This window comes from Mastigoproctus giganteus, chromosome 9 (assembly GCF_048544385.1).
Source record: "Mastigoproctus giganteus isolate SK-2022 chromosome 9, ASM4854438v1, whole genome shotgun sequence".
Classification (NCBI taxonomy): Eukaryota; Metazoa; Arthropoda; class Arachnida; order Uropygi; family Thelyphonidae; genus Mastigoproctus; species Mastigoproctus giganteus.
In genome coordinates this window covers 52480355-52502400 of record NC_143583.1, presented here as the reverse complement: position 1 = coordinate 52502400, position 22046 = coordinate 52480355, and the positions used below count along the sequence as shown (strand labels likewise).

At 35.8% G+C, this 22046-nt stretch overlaps 1 protein-coding gene across 2 annotated transcripts in view; it reads left to right on the top strand.

Annotated features, from left to right (window-relative positions):
• The window catches only part of KLHL18 (Kelch like family member 18), an 86983-nt gene that overhangs the window by 5757 nt on the left and 59180 nt on the right, over window positions 1-22046 (top strand). For both annotated transcript variants that reach the window (XM_090380614.1, XM_090380615.1), the window contains exon 3: window positions 20817-20957. In XM_090380614.1, coding sequence (XP_090236740.1) covers window positions 20817-20957 — 141 coding nt within the window. The remainder of the gene's footprint in view (window positions 1-20816; window positions 20958-22046) is intronic.

The following is a 22046-nucleotide window of genomic DNA, read 5'->3' as shown; positions in this document are numbered from 1 at the left end:
TAATCGGTACTTAAAGATGCATTGCAGGATCATCTAGACAGGACTGCAGCAATAATTCAGACACAGCATGGGTTTGTTAAGGGAAAGTCTTGTCTGACAAATTTGATAGGATATTATGATGTGGTTACAAAGGAACTGGATGCAAAAAATAATTTTGATATCATATATTTGGATTTCAGGAAAGCTTTTGACACTGTTGCGCATGGAAGACTATTGTACAAATTGGAGCAGAATGGTATTAAGGGTAAGTTGCTACAATGGATAAAAGGATGGTTAAGTGCGAGAAAACAGAGGGTGGTAATCAATGGGTGCTGCTCTTCTTGGACTAATGTTATTAGTGGAGTCCCACAGGGTTCAGTGTTAGGTCCACTGTTGTTTTGTATATTTATCAATGATATTGATGAAGGTATATCAGGCTTAGTGTCGAAGTGTGCAGATGATACAAAGGTTGGCAGGATTGTTAATGACAGTAATGGCAGTGTGCTACTGCAACAGGATCCAGATAATTTGGGCAGATGGGCTAAGAAGTGGCAACTGAAGTTTAACCTTGACAAATGCAAAGTACTGCATATGGGTAGAAGTAACCCCAGAGAAACGTACTAACTGTGTGGTACTACACTTAAGGTGGTAGAAAATGAAAAAGACCTGGGAGTAATTGTGCAGTCAGATATGAAGTTTTCTGAGCAATGCAGACAGGCTGCCAGGACAGGACTTGGGGTTTTGTCAATGATATATAGGAATTTTGCTAGCAGGGAAAAGGAGGTGATTATCCCTCTGTATAAGGAAATGGTCAGGCCACGCCTTGAGTACTGTGTACAGGTCTGGAGGCCTCATTTTAGGAAGGGTGTAGATTTACTTGAGTGTGTACAGAGAAGGGCAACAAGATTGGTGAGGGGAATGAAGGGATCCTCTTACCAAGAGAGGCTTAAGTTCTTCAAATTGCAGTGGCTGGAGACTAGGCATCTGCGTGGTGATCTGATTGAGGTGTATAAGACCTTGAATGGGTTGAGCAGTCTGAATTCTGATGGGATCCTTCCACTTGTTCAGATTACGAACCTAAGGGGGCATAAATTCAAATTAAGAAAGGACAGATGTAGAATAGATGTGTGGAAATTTGCCTTTAGCCAGCGGGTGGTTAATTGCTGGAACAAACTTCCATCTGTCGTTGTGGAAGTTGATAGGTTGAATAAATTTAAGGAGGAACTGGACAGGCATTTGGAGGGAATGGTGTGATTTTTTTTTTTTTTTTTTTGGCTGATGCTGCATAAGCTCATACATTTGCTTTCTTGCATCACATGCCACTACTACTTCAAATGTTAATTTCTTCTTTTGGTATGGTACATTACTGCATTAACATCTTGATTTATTGTTATATTGAAGACAAACTCATAATTGACTATTATTACCTGATTGGGCTTACCAACTGAATTTTAGGAGTTCAACTGGATTGCTAGATAACTGTTTGCTCGTTAGGACTTCTTATTTTTGTCAATTGCATTAAACTTGGCTATATATTGACTGAACATTTATTGGACAATATGGTATGGTTTTGATTTAACAGTGTTCTGTGATTATGTTGTTTGTGTATATTTTTAGTTCCAGTATCTCTCACCTCTGTTTTTATCATTATTTTTATTTTATTTATTATTTTTCTAAATCAACACTGGTCTTTCTCCAGTGGGTGCAGGATTTTGTTTCATCTATCTTAGATATGACTGAATGAGTACATAGTTGTGGCCTGCCTCCTCATGGTGTGAAAAAGTACTGCAAAGCAGTCTTCGTGACGATTCATGCATTTCTGCTCCCTCAGAACATCAATGCCAAGAACTCTGCATGGATATGCCTCTTCAGATGATAGTATACATTTGAAAAAGATATTAGCAACTTGAGCAGTGCCAGGGATAATGATAATTTTCTTTAAGTTGGACTTATTAGGAAGGGATTATTTTTGGACTTAATACTGTGATAAGAGACTATTGCACTAATAAGTTTCGGATTTCATCTTGGAGATGTTACAAACAACAATTAACAATGCAATTCATAATTCGTAATAATATGCTGCAATTCTAGCATATTATTATCGTAGTAATAGTGGTGGTGGCAAAGAATGTGAATGGCAAAGAATGATATAAGAAAGTGAGCTTATACAGCATCAGCCAAAACATAAAAAAAAAAAATCATGTGTGCTAAGCACACATAGCAGATGTTAAGTGAAACTTCTTTAGGCAAACATTTATCACTTGACCAAGGATCCCATATTGACCGTGTGAATGCCTCAGGTGATGAATCTGCATCAGTGGGAGCCTCGGAGATATGAGACATTCCGTTACCAAATCTAGTTTCGGCAGGTTGTGGCATCAGATGATATTTAAAACCATGTGACTTCAATAGAGCCGGAATCACTTTGTTCTTGAGAGAGCCACGACAGCTGTTACAGGCCGACATTTGACTTACATCCTCATTTGTAAATGCTGTTCGAAGAAGAGAGTGATTTTGAGCTACTATAATCTTCACATTGTTCTTGAACCAAAGCCGATCACACATGGAACAGACGGAACAGAAATCATTATCCAGGAATGTACGTTTAAACTGTGTGTGGTTGCTTCAGTGTTTCTTAAAATCCTGTTTTTGCTCCTGCTGCGTACTATGTGCACTACATGTTGAATGATTTGATGGTGTACTTCTGGCAGTTGGTTTTGGCATCTTCGCTTTTCGTTTATGACTGGGCTTTGAGGACTCTTCATTGTTTTCATTTGCAGTATCAACTTCCATGACTCCTTCCAAATTCACTTCTAAGATTTCTGGGAAGATGTAAGACTCTGAAGATGTGGATGGACCGTCTCTGGCTTTTTTGTTCAACTCCATCACACACTGTAATTTCTTCTGCTGTAAAAATAGCTTAGATCTCTGCTTTGTACTCAATGGAGGTAGTTTTGGTGTTCGCATTGCACGTATACATGCTCTATACACCTTACAGCACTCACTGTTAGTGTTCGATATGTTGAATTATAAATTTTTTTCCTTTGAAAATTTTTATTAAATATGGTGGAAAGTGACAAAAGAAATAGCATGACACAATCAGTAGGGATACTGATTGGGTCATGCATCGCTCGTGCAGGTACAGTGGTGGTGGTGGGGGAAAGAATCATTTTGTCTCTCCTCGTTTTCTTGGTGATTTTTGCCAAACCACGGATGCATTGCATGTATATGTGCTCTGTATGCCTTACAACACTCACTACAGTGGACCCCCGTTTTACGATTTGTTCACTATTTGATCAAATCACTTTACAATGGACACTCCATAACAAAATACTGTTCACTATACGATATATAGTAAGCTCCGGTGATTGTGATCATGTTTGTGAATTAAATTTTAATTCTAATAAGCAAAATTATTATTCACAGGAATATTATTCACAGGCTATAAAAGTAAAGATATAAAGCACAGATTTACAAAATCGGAAGATTATTTTTCATCGGTTAAGAAAAGAGAAAAAAAGAAAGGAAGGCACAAAGTCAATTACACAGAGTATTCCCAGGTAGTCACCCTCCCAATTACTAATCGGGCCGAACGCTGCTTAACTTCAGTGATTGCACGAGAAACGGGGATTTAGCCTAGAGTGATATTTGGCTGTTCTGAATGCTTGTAATGCATTTACTTATGGCAAAAAATGCATTTTCGTTGCATTTTTTATCAATCCACGAACGCAAGTTACTCCCATCTGAAAACTGCCTGGACCTAAAGAAGTTTCACTTCAAAAATCCAACACTTCCCATTTCATCTGTTCATCCCCTATAATGTTTATCTAGTTGTTCCTTGAATTTATTTAAGCTACTCACCTCCACAAATCAGTGGGATCACATTGTACAGTTTGACAAACAGTAATGTCTGATATTGAGTAACATTTGTGATCTGACTAATTGCAAAGCTGTTCATTCTATCCAGATCACACAACAAGAAGTGAGGAATAAACATTGAGTCAGGCTCTTGTCAGTTCTCATGTAGCTTAGCCTGGCTGGCTTCTGCCTGGCACCATTAAATTGGTTTTTGCACCATTAAAACCAAAAATCATATCATCTAGCTCTGATTTAGGCAATGTTTGTCTCCTGATTAGATTGCTTCAGAATCAGTATCAGCTATATATTTCATATTTTACTCCACCTAGTTTCTTGTCTAATATATATATATATAATCGATAATTAATATAAAAAATAAAAATCAAATTAATACATACACCAGTAGCATAGCAAAACTGTAGAGCGAAAAATTAACATAAAAATTAAATCAACAGGGAGGAGAAAAGTAAAGGTAACAAGACTGAATCTGTAGCCAAAAGTCTCCAAATAATTTAGAAATTCAATTAAACCCAATTAATAATAAATCCGTATTAAATTTAAAATATGAAGCCAATTATATAATAATTTAGCGGCACCCCCTTGTAAGTTACCAGTTCCGAGAGACGTGAAATATCACCAAAACAGGACTAAAACGAACTACTAAAATGAAACAAAGTAACAAAATAATAGACTGACCATCATGCCCCATATCGACGGAGAACCACGAGGCCAATAATTATCGATTATATACTGGGCATAATGTGGAGGATGTGCATTTTGCTGCCTCTAATGATAGCTTTATATTTATTTATCTTCTTATTTCATTTCATTCTAACTTTTAAAGCCATTATTCAAATATAAATCAGATGGTGGTAGTGGGTTTGATGTGCTAAAGCTGCATCTATACCACCATCTATATTTTATTTTATTTTTTCTGTCTATATAAGCCAGTTAAGCTTACATTATGTCAGTAGTGTGGCTCTGTTCTGAAGTGCTGTCTGTTCTATAGTTTATTTCTCGCTGCATAAGGACCACGGCTATGCAAATCCTCTGCATTTGTGGATCGATCGGGGGATGGAGGGGTGGTTCAGTCCTTCGATTGGTTCGCCTTTGCAACGATTTGTCTAGTGATTGAAATGCAGCGATTCTATGACCATTATTGGCCTCGTGATCCTCTGTCGATATGGGGAATGATGGTCAGTCTAGTATTTTGTTACTTTGTTTCATTTTAGTAGTTTGTTTTAGTCCCGTTTTGGTGATATTTCACGTCTCTCGGAACTGGTACCTTACAAGGGGGGGGTGCAGCTAAATTATTATATAATTGGCTTCACATTTTAAATTTAATATGGATTTATTATTAATTGGATTTAATTGAATTTCTAAATTATTTGGAGACTTTCGACTAGAGATTCGGTCTTGTTATCTGTTGATCTGTGATATGGTGTCTGGCTTTCTACCATACTTGCCATAATCAGGGTGTATCAGTGCACTGTACATTATTGTTGCAGTTGCAAACTTTTGGGTGGAGTCACTTTAGATATGTAATGCTTTCTCATTATCATTCAGGTAATGACATAGTGTTATTTAATTATTAACTGTATAACAGTTTGTATAAAAGTGGGGTGTGCATGTGTACTTATATGAAGACATATGTACACCTCCATACTATAATGGAGGTGTACATTTCAGGGATATTTGGCCCTTCTTCGGTGGGTGAGTAGGTATCCAAGTGATCTAATGAAGTGTATAACTCCACAATATGAGAGGTGCCTGACTTTCTCACAGCTTGAGGCATAAACCCTAATGCATTATAGTCCTAATTCAGGCATCTCTCATATTGTGGAATTATACTTCATAACTGTTTTGCCATCATTACAACACTTGGGTACCCACCCACCGAAGAAGGGCCAAATATCCCTGAAACGATGCCATCTGGGTGGTGGTATCCACTGAGAATAAGTAACAATAGTCTTCTCCTTCAGATGAAGTGTTACTTATTCGAAGTAGTGCAATGTCATGGCAACTCGTCGTGAAGGTTTTCACAATATGAGATATGACTTAAATGATGCTGCTCTTGCAAATAATTTGCTAATTTAGGATTAGCTGTGTACTAACATGATGCTTTTGCATTAATTTGTACATAGTACGCCTCCATACTATTTCTCTGCCCATTTCTCTTTTGTTATTGTAATTAGTTATATATTACACTCTTTGAGTTGCTTTTGGCTTGAGATTGTTTTTAATTTAAGTGAATTGTAGCTTCCATTTTTATGCAAGGATTTCATTATCATCATCATCATGAACTTGGTCCGGCTTAGGTCTTTTAAGACCTGTTCCTTTGTAGCTCTTGGAGGTGGTCTTGATCTCACCATCATTGTCTTGGTCGACCAACATCTCTTGCCTGTAGGTTTGTAGTTAAAGACTAATTTTAGGATCCGGTCTGGGTTCATTCTTTGTGGCCGATCAATTTTTCCTGATACTGTTTTATGTCATTTACTATGTTATCTACTTTTAATTTCTTTCGGATATCTAAATTTCTTTGGTGGTTTAGTCTTGTAAAGCCTAATAATGGTCTTAAAAATCTCATTTGTGCTGCTTCTAGTTTGTGTGCATCTTTCTTATTTATGACCCAAGTCTCACAGCTGTAGAAGAATGCTGGTTTTGAAGTGGTTTTGCAGTCGTAATTTTGTTTCAGTTGCCATTTGTTTTCCGAAGTGGCATTTAATCGTTCCATTCATTTTATTATATTTTTGTAGTTTAGTGTGGATGTCTTTCCTTTCATTTGATATTAAATTTCCCAAATAGGCAAAGTCAGATATTTCTATTATTTTATCATCAATAACAATTTTGACTCTTTGTATGTTTTTTCCATATAATCCCATTGATTTTATTTTTGAGGTGGAGAGTTTCGTCTCGTACTTTTTACCTATTTTATTCAGTTCATTTTCTGCTATCTGTAGTTCATCTTCGGATTTTGCAATTATAACTTGATCATCATTTTATTCCTGTTGTTCAATCTTGATCAACAGGATTTTATTCCTGTTGTTCAACTGTATTCTGTTGTTAATTGTTTGTTTCCATTCTTTAATTATTTTATTGATGTAGATGTTAAATAAATTTGGTGATAGTCCATATCCTTGTTTTACTCCTTGTTTATTGCCTTTATTGGTGTTAATTAGGTCTGATAGTTGGCCATTAGAATATTTTATACAGACTTTTGAGTTTTTGACTTTTGAGTTTTTATATAGGCTTTGCATCGCTTTCCAGAGTTGGGTTGGGATATTTTCTTCACGTAGAATCTGCCAGAGTTTTTCCCGGTTTACATTGTCATATGCTTTTTCATAATCAATAAACAGCAGAAATGTGGTAGATTTAATTCTCTTCTTTTCTCCAAAATTTGTTGTAATGAGAAAATGGCATCTATTGTGCTTCTCCCTTTTCTGAACCCACATTGTTCTTCTAAGAATTGTTCACTGTATTTATTAAGTTTATTCTTTAGTATATTAGAGTATAGCTTTGCAGCAGTTGACAGCAGTGTTATCCCTCTGTAGTTGTTAGGGTTATTTCTGGAGCCTTTTTGTGTAAATTGATTACTATTCCTGTTTCCCAATCTTTGGGTATCTGTTGCTTATGCCATATGATGTTAAATAATTTTAGTAGTGCGTTTTTTAGTAAGGTGCCCCCATATTTAAATAGTTCGACATTCAAATTGTCTATGCCTGGGCTTTTTCGGTTTTTTGATTTTTGTAATATTAATTCTAGTTCTTCCATTGTTATATTTTCTTCATCTTTGGTTACCACAGATTCATCTTCCAATTCCCTAGTGCCAGGGTTATACCATAGTTTGGAATAGTATTTGCAATACTATACCATAGTTTGGAATAGTATTGCAAATACTATTCCAAACTATGGTAGTATTAGGAGATGGAGTTGGTTTTTATTTGATCATTTGTCTAGTTGTAATTTCTTAAAAATTTTAAAACCTAGTGTTTCTTCTCTGTGGGCCCGTGATATCACTTTCTAAAGATTTAACAAATTTATCCCAGTCATCTCATCGGATTCTTCTGGTTAGTTTTCTGACTTCTGCTCTAAGCTTTTTATATTTTATGTGTAGATGTAGCTGTTTAGTTTGTAGGAACAGTTTATAGGTCTTTTTTTTTCTCATTGATTGTTTGTTTCAATTCTTCATTTCAAGTTCTTAGCCAGTTTTTATTTTTTATAGGTTTATATCCAAGACTTTCTTCGGCAGCTCCCAGAATTGATTTTTTTCATGTTTGACCAGATTTCTTCAACAATATCACTTTCATCCGATTTGAGTTTATCTTTCAATCGACTTTCATACAGGAATTTAGGGCTTTCATCTTCCAACAAATGTATTTTTAATTTCATAGTAGTTTTTGTTGGTATCTTCTTTTTATTAAGATAATTTCTTTTTATTTTGAAAGTGCTTTCTACGAGATAGTGATCACTGTCAATTTCACTGCTTGTGAATACTCTAATGTCTCTAATTTTGTCATTTAAATTTTCATTAATGGTAATATAATCTATTATAGACTTAGTGTTTCTTGCTTCCCATGTGTATTTATGGATATTCTTGTGTTTGAAAAAAGTATTTGTAATTTTAAGTTTATTAAAAATGCAGAAGTCTGTCAGGCATCTTCCATTATTGTTGACCACAGGTTCGCCTTCTGATCCTATACATTTGTCTACTGATTGAGAACCAACCCTTGTATTAAAATCTCCTGCTAGTATGAGATACTCGTTTTTGTTAGTTTGGTCTATGATCTGTTATAATTCGCCATAAAATTCTGCGGTTTCATCAATGTTGCCTTCTACTGGTGCGTAGATGCCAATGATTGTTATTGTATGAGATAGAATTTTTAGTCCTAATTTCAATATTCTGGGTGATATCCAAGAGTAGTCTAATATTTTGTTTTCCCATTCTTTCTTTATTATAACAGCAACTCCCGATGATGCCCACATTTCACTTGGTATGCCGGAGTATATCATTATGAAGTTACCTATTTCTTTGGATCCTTTGTTCTTCTTTTTTGTTTCGGTAATGACTGCTATGTCAATATTTCTATTTTCTAGTTCCATGATCAATTCATCTAATTTGTGATTTATTCCCCTAACATTCCAAGTTGCTACTGTAAGTTCCTTAAATGTAGTCCTATATCCATTGCCTAGGTCGTTACCCTTGAAATCCGTTCAGTTTTTTCCCTTGAGCTTATTTCGAGTATTTAAAATGTCTCCCGGATAAGTTACCAGCCTTTCGCGGGGTAAGTCTAGTGGCGGGGCTGCCACCTTATAGAATCTAGACAGGCTTCAGGTCTTCATGCAAGGATTTATGGCAAGGAATACTCCTCCCCATATCTCACTGTTAATGAACTGGAAAAGGATATGTTCAATCAATTTGAATGCCAATTGGCAACCAAAATCAAAGGTATCCGACCTTTTTTTTTTTTTTTAAGCTATGGACTGAAACATAATGATGAAAGTTGCAGGGATTCTCACAAGAAACAGGTCACAAGAACAATTCCTTATTTGTTAATTGCACATTTTTTGAAATAGAAATTTAAATTTATTAACATTTATATTTGCATTTTAATTTTTTTACATTTAATAATTAAATACAAAAATCCAATAGTGATATTAGTTTGTGCATAAACATCATTAGTTCATAGATTTCAAGGCAAACAGAAGTTTGCCTTGAAATCTATTAACAGTAATATTCACAACCAGCCTGAAGGATTTCACAGTATGAAATGGTATAATAATTTTGCCTACATAGGAACTTCAGTTTGTCTTGAAATTCAGCTGTGAACCAATGATACTTTTGTACAAAATAATATAGTCTGAATTTTTCATAACTTGAGGCTTTTACCCCTAAAAAATTTGTAGTCTAAAAAATCAAACAATTATTTCATAACATGTAACATTTTTATTGTACGGTTATAATAATATTATTAAATTCTGAAAAGATACATAAAACGTCATAAGTAAGCAATACAGAAAAATTGAATTTTGACAAAAAACAGACGTTATTCTAAATATCCTTGTTCATTGGTTTGCTCCACTATTCTGTTTTAATATTTTGTTGCATTGTAACCATAGTTGTTTTTGTGCCATAAAAATCCAAACTAACAAACAAACATCATATTATTTTATTATTTCCAACTTTTCCATTATTATGTCATGCCTTATTTGGCATTATATTTATGTATGTAATACATTTGAAAAGTAATTAACAGGCAAAAATTCTAAAAAAAAAAAAAAAAAAAAAAGAAAATGTTCGGAAAATTTTTTTATGAAAATCATTCAAAGTAGTTCCCACGAGACTTGTTTATCCATGTTACATATCTCTTTTAATCATTAGGCACACTTAAAATTCCTCCCAAGTTATCTCCTTGAGATGGTCAGTCACATTCTTTTGGGTGTGTTTTGGAAGTATGAAATTGTTTGCCTTTCATCTTTATTTTTAACTTCATAAAGAGAAATAAGTCAGCTGGAGCCAAAGCTGGTGAATGGAGGTGGGGGGGGGGGATCTCAGTAGCCTTTTTTTTGTGATGATAGAAACTGTCTACAGTGGTGCTGCATATAGTGACTGTGTTTAAATGTGCTCTCAGTTTATTAAAATTTGGTGGTTTGAAGTATAAAAAAACTGAAAATACATCTTACCATAAGGAAGAAGAGATAAAGAGGATTCATTAGACATATATTTTATGTCTGAGTGGTAAATATTTAGGTTCTAAGACTGAAATAAAACTTCAACGATTAGCACGTTCGAAGAATACTGAAAATTATGCAGCGGCTTAATGCTATATGAAAGGAATTTAAATTTTGAAATATAGGACTGAATATTTAAAAACATGAAATCAGTGTCATCTTATGAATAAATTCATTGACTGAAGTTATAAAAATTAATTGTGCAAATATACTGAAAAAAAATAAATAAATAAAAAAAAAAAAAAAATATATATATATATATATATAAACAACGACCTCTGGAAACCAGGCAAAAGCCAGCTGCAATCAGCCTTTTTACAATAAGCAAAGCTCTGCTGTAGTCAACTTTCTCTTCCCGAGCATCTCGTGAGATGCATAATGACTCTTCCTATGATTAAAATCGGCCATGTGGTAGGCAATGGCATACCACCACATTATCTGATGCCACAGAGACCACAACAAAAACAACTCCAAAAATTGCTGTTAACCAGATCCTGGATGCCACTGTGTGCCCTGCAAAATTAAATTTAAGAAAGAAGAGGGTAAACGTAGCCACATGGAATGTAAAAAGTTTACATTCCATGCTCATCAATGAAATGGATAGGTATAAAATTGACATTTTAGGAGCAACCAAAGTCATGTGGACATGACAAGGTCATTTCAGAACTGGAAATGGGGTTTTTGGGTTGTTTTTTCTAGATGTGACCAAGTAAAAGAACACGGTGTCGCTGTCATTTTGCATAAGAATTGTTCAAGGTCTCTTCTTGGATGCAATCCTCTTAATAGTAGAATGATGACAGTTATCATTCTACTACAGAGCCAGCCAGTAAATCTCACAGTTTTAGTTGCATATGCACCGACATCCACAGACGAAGAAATGACATTTATTATGAAAATCTCCAGTCAGCTCTTGATCTGGTCCCAAAAAAGGATGTTTTGACACTCATGGATGATTTTAATGGAAAAGTAGGCAAGACAGTTTCTTCTAGTCCGGAATGTGGTAGGTTTGGTCTTGGCACTAGAAATGAGTGGCGTGAAAGTTTAATTGAATTTTGCCATCTGAACAGTCTTGTCATATGTAACACCTGCTTTCAGCAGCACCCAGGAAGGCTCTACACATGGAAATCTCCTGATCATAAAACAAGGAATCAGATTGATTATATCCTTATGCAGCAAAGGTGGCATTCCAGTGTAATCATAGCAGAATCACTTCCGGGAGCAGATTGTGGCAGTAATCATCAGCTACTCCACATCGTTCTCCAGGTGAAGCTGAAAAAGATCATGAATAATGTTTTCCCTAGATGATTGAATGTAGAAAATATTCCAAACAATTATATGCTTGAAACAGGCAATCGTTTTCAAGCTCTGTTAGAACTAGATGATGATATGCTGCCTGAGGAAATGTGGGAAAATGCAAAAGGCATTATTAAGGATTCAGAAAATAGACAAAGAATTAGAGAAATAGAAATAGAATTAGAGAAAGGTCAGAGATCAGGAAGCTTGGATTACAGAAGCCACTTTTAAAGTTATTGAACAGAGAAGAACTGCAAAAGCCCAGGGTATACAAGGAAACGAAGAGTATCAGGAACTAAGCAAAGTCATCAAGCACTGTTTAAGCCAGGACAAACATGATTATATCAATCAAAAGTGTAAAGATATTTAATACCACAACAAACAAAACAACACTAAAAAGATGTATGATGTAATTAAGTCCGTAAGACAAAAGTTCCAGCCAAAACTTAATGTAATTAAGGGCTCCAAAGGGAAAATTTTAACAGAGGAGAACACAATCAAAGGAAGGTGGAAAGAATACTGTGAGCTCTTCTGAGCACTTGCTGGCACTAATGATCTGCCACCCCCTTTTCAAGAGTGTGAAAACTAACATGTGGCAAGTCACCTGGAATTGATGAAATCCCAGCAGAATTGATTAAAGCTACAGGTGTGAAGGATGCCTAGTTTTTTCATAAAATGATTGTAAAAATTTGGAAACGGGATGGTGGCCATCAGATTGGAAGAAATCAATTTTCATCCCCTTACCAAAAAAAAATCTGAAAATTTGCTCAAATTACAGAACTATTACAGACTAATTTATCATGCTAGCAAGATTCTTCTTAAAATCATATTAAACAGAATCTCAAGAAAACTTGAAGAAGAAATGCCAGAAGAGCAACCAGGTTTCAGAAGGGGTAGAGGAACCAAAGATCAGATCTCAAGTCTACGACTGATTATTGAAAAATGCAAAGAATTTAATGTTCCAGTTGTTTTGTGTTTTATAGATTATGCAAAAGCATTTGATTGTGTTCAACACAAGAAACTATGGGAAACGATGACTATTATTGGTTCCCAATCCACATAATTCAGCTGATTAAGCTACTGTACCAGGAACAGGAAGGAACTGTGGGAACAAACGTGAGAAACACGGACTTTTTCACAACAGATAACAGCGTCAGGCAGGGCTATATTTTGTCACCTCATTTTTTTTATCTTTATGCCGAAGATATCATGTGTGAAGCTTTGGAAGATTTAGAGACTGGCATCAAAATTGGAGGACCGAAGATAAACAACCTTCATTATGCAGATGACACTGTACTAATTTGTAATTCTAAGGATCATCTTAAAGTAACTCTGAGGAGAGTATGTGAAGCAACTAAGAAATAAAGGATTGTTTCTGAATGTGTGTAAAACTAAAATTATGGTGATAATCTCAATTCCAGTAAATTGAAGCTTAATGGGCAAAATATCAAAGAAGTTGATGAATTTGATTACTTAGGGTCAAGAATAAATAAAAATATTGACTGCTCAAATGATGTAAAGAGACAACAGGCAATTGCTAAAACGTTGGTCGCTGATCTGATAAAATTATGAAGAGATCATGATCCGCCTATAAAGATGAAGCTGAGAATCATTGATTCGTTAATTTTTCCAGTTGCCACTTATGGATGTGAAGGATGGAATCTGAAAAGAGTTCACAGTAAGAAAATTAAGGCATTTGAAATGTGGTGTTAGCATTAGTAGAAGCATATGATGCAAGAAAGAAAGCTTATGCAGCATCAGCCAAAAAAAAAAAAAAAAAAAAAACACTCCCATTTCACCCCTGCGTTCGTTCCAAATACCTCTCCAGCTCAGCCTTAAATTTATTTAGGCTATCAACTTCCACAACAAAGGATGGATGTCTGTTCCACCAAACAACTAGCCGCTGGCTAAAGGCAAACTTCCCCACATCTCTCCTACATCTTTCCTCAATTTGAATTTATGCCCTCTCAGGTGATCATTCTGAGCAAGAGGAAGAATCCCATTAGCATTGAGCAGGCTCAAACCATTCAAGGCTTTATACACCACAATCAGATCACCTCACAGGTGCCTAGTCTCCAGACACTGTAATTTGCAAAACTTAAGCCTTTCTTCGTAAGAGCAACCCTTTGTTCCATTCACTAATCTTGTTGCCCTTCTCTGTGCTCGTTCCAACAGCTCTACATCCTTCTTAAAATTAGGCCTCCAGACCTGTATACAGTACTCAAGGTGTGGCCTGACCATTGATTTATACAAAGGGATAATCACCTCCTTATCCCTGCTAGAAAAATTCCGATATATCATTGACAAGACACCATGAGCTACTCGTGAAAACCGTCTGCACTGCTCAGAAAACTTCATATCTGCCTGCACAATTATCCCCAGGTCCTTTTCGTTCTCTACCACAGTCAGTGTAGTACCAAAGAGTTGATATGTTACTCTGGGGTTACTGCTTCCCATATGTAGTACTTTACATTTGTCAATGTTAAACTTCATTTGCCACCTCTCAGCCCATCTGCTCAACTTTTCTAGATCCTGCAGCGTACTGTCATTAGTGTCCTTAACAACCCTTCCAACCTGCGTATCGTCTGCAAACTTCGACATTAAGCTTGATATACCATCATCAATATCATTTATAAAAACAGAAAACAACAATGGACCCAATACTGAACCCTGAGGGACTCCACTAATAACATTAGTCCACGAAGAGCAGTGTCCATTGATTACCACTCTGTCTTCTCCCACTCAACCATCCCTTTATCCATAGCAGCAAATCACCTCCAATGCCACACTGCTCCAATTTGTTCAGCAGTCTTCCATGTGCAACAGTATCAAAAGCCTTTCTAAGATCCAAATATATGATATCAGAGTTATTCCCTGCATCCAATTTTTTTGTGACCACATCATAGTATCCAATCAAATTGGTCAGGCAAGACTTTCCCTTAATAAAACCATGGCTGTGTCCGAGCTATAACTGAAGTCTTGTCTAGATGATCCTGCAGTGCTTCTGTAACCAGTGCCTCCATTAATTTTCTGGGACCAGAAGTTAACTCACAGGTCTATAATTATTTGTGTTGCCCTTTGATCCTCCTTTGTGAATTGGGATCACATTTGCACATCTCCAGTCCATGGGTACCTCCCCTGAGTCCAAAGAAGCTCTCATAATTATGGCTAAGGGTTTGCTTACTTCCTTTGCTGCCTTCTTTAATATAACTGGATAGATCTCATCCACCCCTCGTGCCTTTTTTATGTTTATCTTCAACAATTTCTCCTCCACTTTCCTCTCGGTTATTACAGAATCATCTAGCTCACTTCCAGAGTTTAACTCACTTCTGGCATTCATCTCCCAAATAACTCCTCATGCCTGAATGTAGATGCAAAATACTCATTTACTTGGTTAGCCACCTGAGCAGGATCATCGACAGTTGAACCATCATTATCCAGTGGACCAATCTGATTCATCCCTTTTCTTCTAGAGTTTACATAGTTAAAGAACTCTTTGTTGGTTTTTTTTTTTTTTTTTTTTGCATCCTTTGCCAAATATTTCTCATAATCTGCCTTTGCCTGCCTAATTTCCTTTGTGGCTTGGTTACAGACCAGCTTATATCTATCATAGACTTCCATGTCAACCATTAATTTATATGTATCCCATGCATTTTACTTCTCTGCCATATGTCTCATTAGTTCATCTGACATCCATTTAGGCCTAAACCACAACAATATTTCTTAGTTGGTATGTAAAGCCTAGTAGCTTCCAAGATAAATTCTTTGAATGCTTCTCATTTTGAATTTGCTGTTGGTAATATCATCGGTTGGTCCCACCGTATCGAATTTGAATACTGTCTCAGACCACTGTAGTCGCCTTTTCGAAAGCATAAACCCTTCCCTTTACCCCTGATGGTAGTTACCTCTTTGAATAAATCCAACTTCAGCACACTGTGATCACTGCCACCTAGTTGTTCCTTTATCTGCAGATTCTTGATGCATGAAGAATCACTACTGATAATCAGATCAAGAGTATTACTCCCTTTAGTTGCCTCCCAAACTTGCTGATGTAGAAAACAATCATCCAATAAATCCACAAAAGCCTTGCTAGTGCGTGTGTGTGACCAACCAACCCACAAATTCCAGTCAATATCTGGGAAATTAAAATTCCCCATTATAAGACTCTCTGATTTATTGGCCCACTCTATTTCCCTGTACAGTTTTTTATTATACTCATCAGAGTCATTAGGCCTATAACACACTCCTACTCTCAATTTTGATCTCCCAATGCTTATGTCACACCAAATTGACCGAACACTGCACTGTCCAGCGATGTTGACTGGCTTCACTTCCTTGGATTTTATGTATTTCTTAACTAATAGCATAACTCCCTATCCTGTTTATCCTTTCTGTACACATTGTACTCCCCTAATTCCAGTTCTGCATTCCTTATATCTGTATGACACCATGTCTCTGATATCCCAACAATATCTGTCTTTGATGTTTTGAGAAATACCTCAAATTCATCAAATTTATTTACCAAACTCCTAGCATTGGTGTATACGCAAGTATACATGCACCTCTTTCTCTTCTTAGCTATCCTAACACAGCCCATGTGTTTAGTTGTACCGCAATGACTCCCAGCAGCCTCGGAAATACCCTGCATCCTGTTTTCCAGGCTTCTGCTCATTCCGATAGAAGCAGTGCAAGAATCACTTTCACATCTGCCAGTGGCTACTGTTAATCTATTAGTCCTTGTATCCTCCCCCAAGCTATCAGTTTTCCGACCCACCTAACACTGCCTCGATAGCATCAGCAAACATTCTTGCACCCTTTCTATTTAAGTTTATCCCATCCCTGTAGAAGCAGTCTCTCCTGTTAACAAGTACAGACCAGGGTGAAAAAAATTCTACTCCTTGAGCCTTGCACACACACAATCTTTCCAGGGCCGAATTAATCGACAAGGTTCTCACCATATACTCCCTCCTATCATGTCTGGGCAGAATTGCAGACACTTTTAAATTCAACCCTAATTCATGGCTTTTTTTTTCAACAGTGACCTGTACTTGTTAAATAAAACTGCTGGTCTCCTATTCTTAATATCATTAGTGCCAACATGTACAACAATATCACCTTTTGTGCCCTTAAAAGATGATATCCACTCTACGTCATCAACCTTTTCCCCATATCAGACATACTCTGGTCTTGTTCCACCTATCCTTTTGACATAGCATGTTCCCTGTTTCCCTGACAATAGTCATCAACAACTACTAGTTCCTGTGGTTCCAGTGCATTCTGCCTTGTGGGGGGGGGTTGCTGCTGTGTTGTGTGATGATCAAGTGCAAGCTCTGGCATTGATGTGGGCAGCTGAGAGCTTGATGGGCCCCTCAATTTAAATCCTTTGAGGGCATCCACCCTGTCCTTCAAGCTCTCATATAGGCCCATAACAATGCTGAGTTGTCACCTGATTTCCTCACACTCCTTACATCGTGCACACACACCGTCATCTCCTTTGGCAATATCACGTCCCATACCTGATTGCTCAACAAACATCAAGCAAGCAGTGCATTTTAAAAGGCTGTGATTCAGAGGGCAACTGCCTCCTCAGTTCTCCCCTGAGCCACAGCATTCCATTTAGCTTGAGCCTTTTGCTTTGCTACTGTGGTCTGAGTCATGATTTCGATTGAATTTCAATAAAATTTCAATTTCAGTACATAATTATAATCCTAAACTTGTATCCCAATGCAGTTGTAACACTATATCTTTATATATTTTTTCAGTATCAAGTATTATCTTTGAGTTCTGTTATATAACTTCCGTATCAAGTTATGTATTAATTAATTATGTTACGTTTGTAAAATCTAAGTCGTTATATGTATTTAGTTAAAAGTATAATTTAATTGACAAAGAAGTTTAACAAGATTAATAAATTTTACTGATTAATTGATATTATATACTATACTATACTAAGCTAACACTGTCTAGTTCGGGATATAACGTATCATATAACAATGGCGGCAAGTTAAGAACGGTAAATCTACGGTGTTACAGGAGAATACTGCGTATTTCTTACTTGGATTGAAGAACAAATGAGTGAATATTGAATAAAATTGGCAGGCCTAAACTTCTTCATAGCATCATCAAAAGAAAACTTAAGTTTTTCGGTCATATAGTAAGAAGGGAAAACTTTCTGTTGAAGAATATAATGGAGGGTAAAACCGAGGGGAAGAGGTGCAGAGGAAGACCTGCAACTAGGTGGAAGGATGGGATCAGTGAACTTCTGGACATGACACTTGGTGATGCTGCTTGTATAGCACACGATCGATGCAGTTGAAGGAATTTGTTGGTGGCCACAACTCCTCCTCAGGAAGCTGTGACTGGAAGATGTATGTGCACTGCTGTGCAACAAAAATCAGTTCTTGTTTTTGCAAAAGTCTGGTCTAACCCATCTTGAATTGAAAAGATTATTCCCTTCCCTATTCATGATTTCACCTGACTGACTTATTTCTCTGCCTAAAGTTAAAAAGAAATAGAAAAGGGAACGATACTAAAGTGAACTCTAAATCCGGCACCCTTGTGGGTTGAAAGGTGCCAGAATTTAAAATTTTTCTACATTTTAGAGAGATATACTTAGTGCTTGGTAGTGTTAGAGGAGCCTATTTTAGTGAATAATAAGCACAAGCAATTAAACTTTTTTATATCTGGAAACATTTGTAATGACTTGTCTTTTCATCCGTTTTTGTGAGCAGGATTTAAACTGCGTGCAGTGGTCATAGTTTAGTTTGGGGCAGAAGCCTCAAACTATGAAGGTTGAGCACAATGACTTTAATGCAATTGTCTTAATTCTCATGGTAGAGCAAACTTGACTTTGTAATTAGCTGCCCTAGTATTGTGCCACTTAAAAAAAAAAAAAAAAACCACTCAGATTTCGTATACCACATGACAGCTCATGGCATGCATTTTCTTTACAACTGTTTTGTTTGCATTTTGTTACTAGAGACCCTGCTATCTGATGAGTGATCACTTAATACTAAAACAGAATATCAGCAATCTCTTTTAAGCATATGGCCAATTAATCTATCAGTGAGCCATATGTTTTAAAATAATGCAATACTAGGGCAAAGGCAGGTTTATTCTTCCATGAGAGTTAAGACCATTGCATTATGTATGCAGTTTAAATCCTGCTGTCCACAAAAAACATTAAACAATAAGATAGTCTTGCAAGAATATCTTATGAAAAAAAAAGTCACATTCTTTTTTTTTCCCATGAATTCTTAAAAGACAAATGTGATTGTTGGATTTCTTTCTTAATACTTTCGCATTGTAAAATGTTATTTTATTTATTATTATAATCTTTATTTTTATTTTATTTATTATTATTTATTTATTATTATTTTTTTTTTGTGATATGTGCCAAATTTTAAAGCATTCTGGGTTCTGAAATGCCAGATTTTACAAAGTTTACTATATATTTATGAAGCAGCAGCTTGAGGAACTGCTAGGATCTTATTTGGTAACAATCTGTGTAATACATTTCTGATCAGAAACTGTCTTCTTTTTTATATACTTTTTATTTGTATGATTTTGTGAATACACAGTGGAATTGCCAAAAGGTTGGCTTGGACTGCGAACCCTGTTATTAACACACACACACACACACACACACACACACACACACACACACACACACACACACACACACACACACACACACACACACACACACACACACACACAAATGTAACAAGTGTATAGAGTTTCATGGAGAATAGCAGATCAAATTAATGCATCAAACTAATGATTGAACGTTACATCACTTATATCGCTTGCATCATATGTCACTACTGCTAATAATAATAATAATTCTACTGGTAAACAATCCTGTGGCTATATTTTAATTTGAAATTTGATTTCTGGTGCAGTGTGGACTTTAAAAAAGTGCCTGCTTTTTCCAAAAAGTCTCCTGTTTTTTAGAAAATACTTCTGCTTTTTGCAAAAAAATCCTCCTTTTTCTGTTTTGTTGCAAAAATCTTCAGTTTTTCTCCTGTTTACAAATACCTGATTTCTGGCTTTTTGAAAGTTTAAAGTTGGCAGCAGTGCATTAATTATATATATAAAAAGTCAGTTATTAACAGAATATATTGATTGGTACGTTATGAAGGGCTAGCACCATTCATTGTATTCAAAAATAATTAGCAGTACCTATCTGCTTATTACTGTTATCTAATATAAGCCGACCGGGCAAGCCTGGTGGGTAAAGTGCCTGCCTGGCAACCCAAAGGTCGCGGGTTCAAATCCCACCTCGGGCTTGGATCAGAGTAGAAAATGCAAAAACTTTGGGAGGTGCATTATGGCCACAGAAGCCGGTGTCACTAAAAAAAAAAAAAAAAAAACTACTATAATAATAATATAGATAACAATCAGAAATATATATCTATTGCTAATTACTGTTTTGGATGTACTGAATATGTTTGGCTTTTTTGTACATAATTTGTTTTTATTATGCATGGCTTTGCACATTATTTCTTCTGAAGTTACAGTTACTTGGCTATTTTTTATGAGCTTGCTTCTCTCTTATCTCATTACATATATTACATTTTCCAATGGCTGTATGCATATCAGTGTTCTCCCTGGAAAATTTTGCCAGCCGGGTGGCATTATAATACTTTGCAATATTATAAAATTTTCTGTTATTTATAAATGCGACTTAAGCAATCCAGAGCAAAAATTAATTGCATAATTTAACATTATATGCTCCTGTCGCATTGAACTCGATCGCATAGTATGTTTGAATTAATATTAATCGAGATCAATGGGCAGTACCGTACGGTACCACGAGAATCGCTTAAATTTTACCTGGGCAGTCAGTTAAATTCACATGGTGGTGTGCCCATTCAATAGGTCCTGGGGAGAACACTGCATATATCCCTATACGTGTATATGCATATGAATCATGAGATGCTATATATTTTTAGAGCTCTAGAAGACCTCATCAACTTTGCATACACTGGAAAGGTAAAAATCAATACAACCAATGTTCAGTCCTTACTTGTAGGAGCATCCTTTCTTCAGCTGCAGAAAGTTAGAGAAGCTTGCTGTGAATTCCTTAAAAAGAGGTGGGTGCTGCATTGTGGTCAATATATCGCTCACTGGCTGCAATAGTGGCATAACTTCAAAATCATAATTCTGAGATAATCGATGAGGAAAATTTGGCTTTTAAAATTAGTTTGTTTACAATTGAAGAAATTATGTGATTGTTGAAATATATTGTGATTCATCTCATCATACTCACTGGTACTCAAAATTAGGCTGGTTTGATCAACATTCCCTTATGGGGAACCAGAATACTTGAAAATGTAACCCCCCCCCCTTTTGAGTTGTGCCACTATTGCACACAAACACTCAAAATTTGTGACTTGAGTCTCCTAAAGATGGAAGGTAATTAGGATGAAGAACAAAAAAAAAAAAAAAAAATTAAACAAGAGCTTTATTTATATTCATTAACTCAGTAACATGTATAAACTACATTTTAATGTTTGAGAACATAATTGTGGTACAGCATAAATAAGAACAAGAAGTTAGTATGTAATTATTGGTGTACAAACAAACAAAATGGAAGAATTTAAGTAATTCTTAGAAAAATTTATTCCTTCCATAAATTAACTTTTAGACTTTTATTAAAGCCTGCATGACATTTGGGAATTGTGTTATTGTTCAACAAACAGTGGAGCCCACTGTGCTTCTTTTTCAAAATCTGAATGGAATTCTTGTAGCCCTTTTTTCAATTTGAAATCTATAAATGTCTCCAAAGGTTTTCTTGTTTTACTAGCTTTAACATTAACTGACTTATAATCATCCTGTTCATATGATGTTTTATAAAATAATAAGTTTTATTTTATAAAACATCCCTGCTTTAAAGCTAGCACTTCATCAGTATTTTCATTAAATTTCACAGAAGTGCGTCGGGCAAAATCTTTCAGGTTGTAAAAATTGCAATGACTCTTGCCTTTCACCTGAAATGGTTTCCTGTCTTTCTGGCAGTTCTAGCTAATGTAATATATTGTGATGGGACGAATATTAAGACCAGACTTTAGTGATCGTTTAATATTTTTCTATAATAATGAGTTGCAGAGTTACCCTTGTTTTGCGTAGGACCTACAACAAGAAATTTGCATTGCATTACACTCCAATACTGGCACAACTCA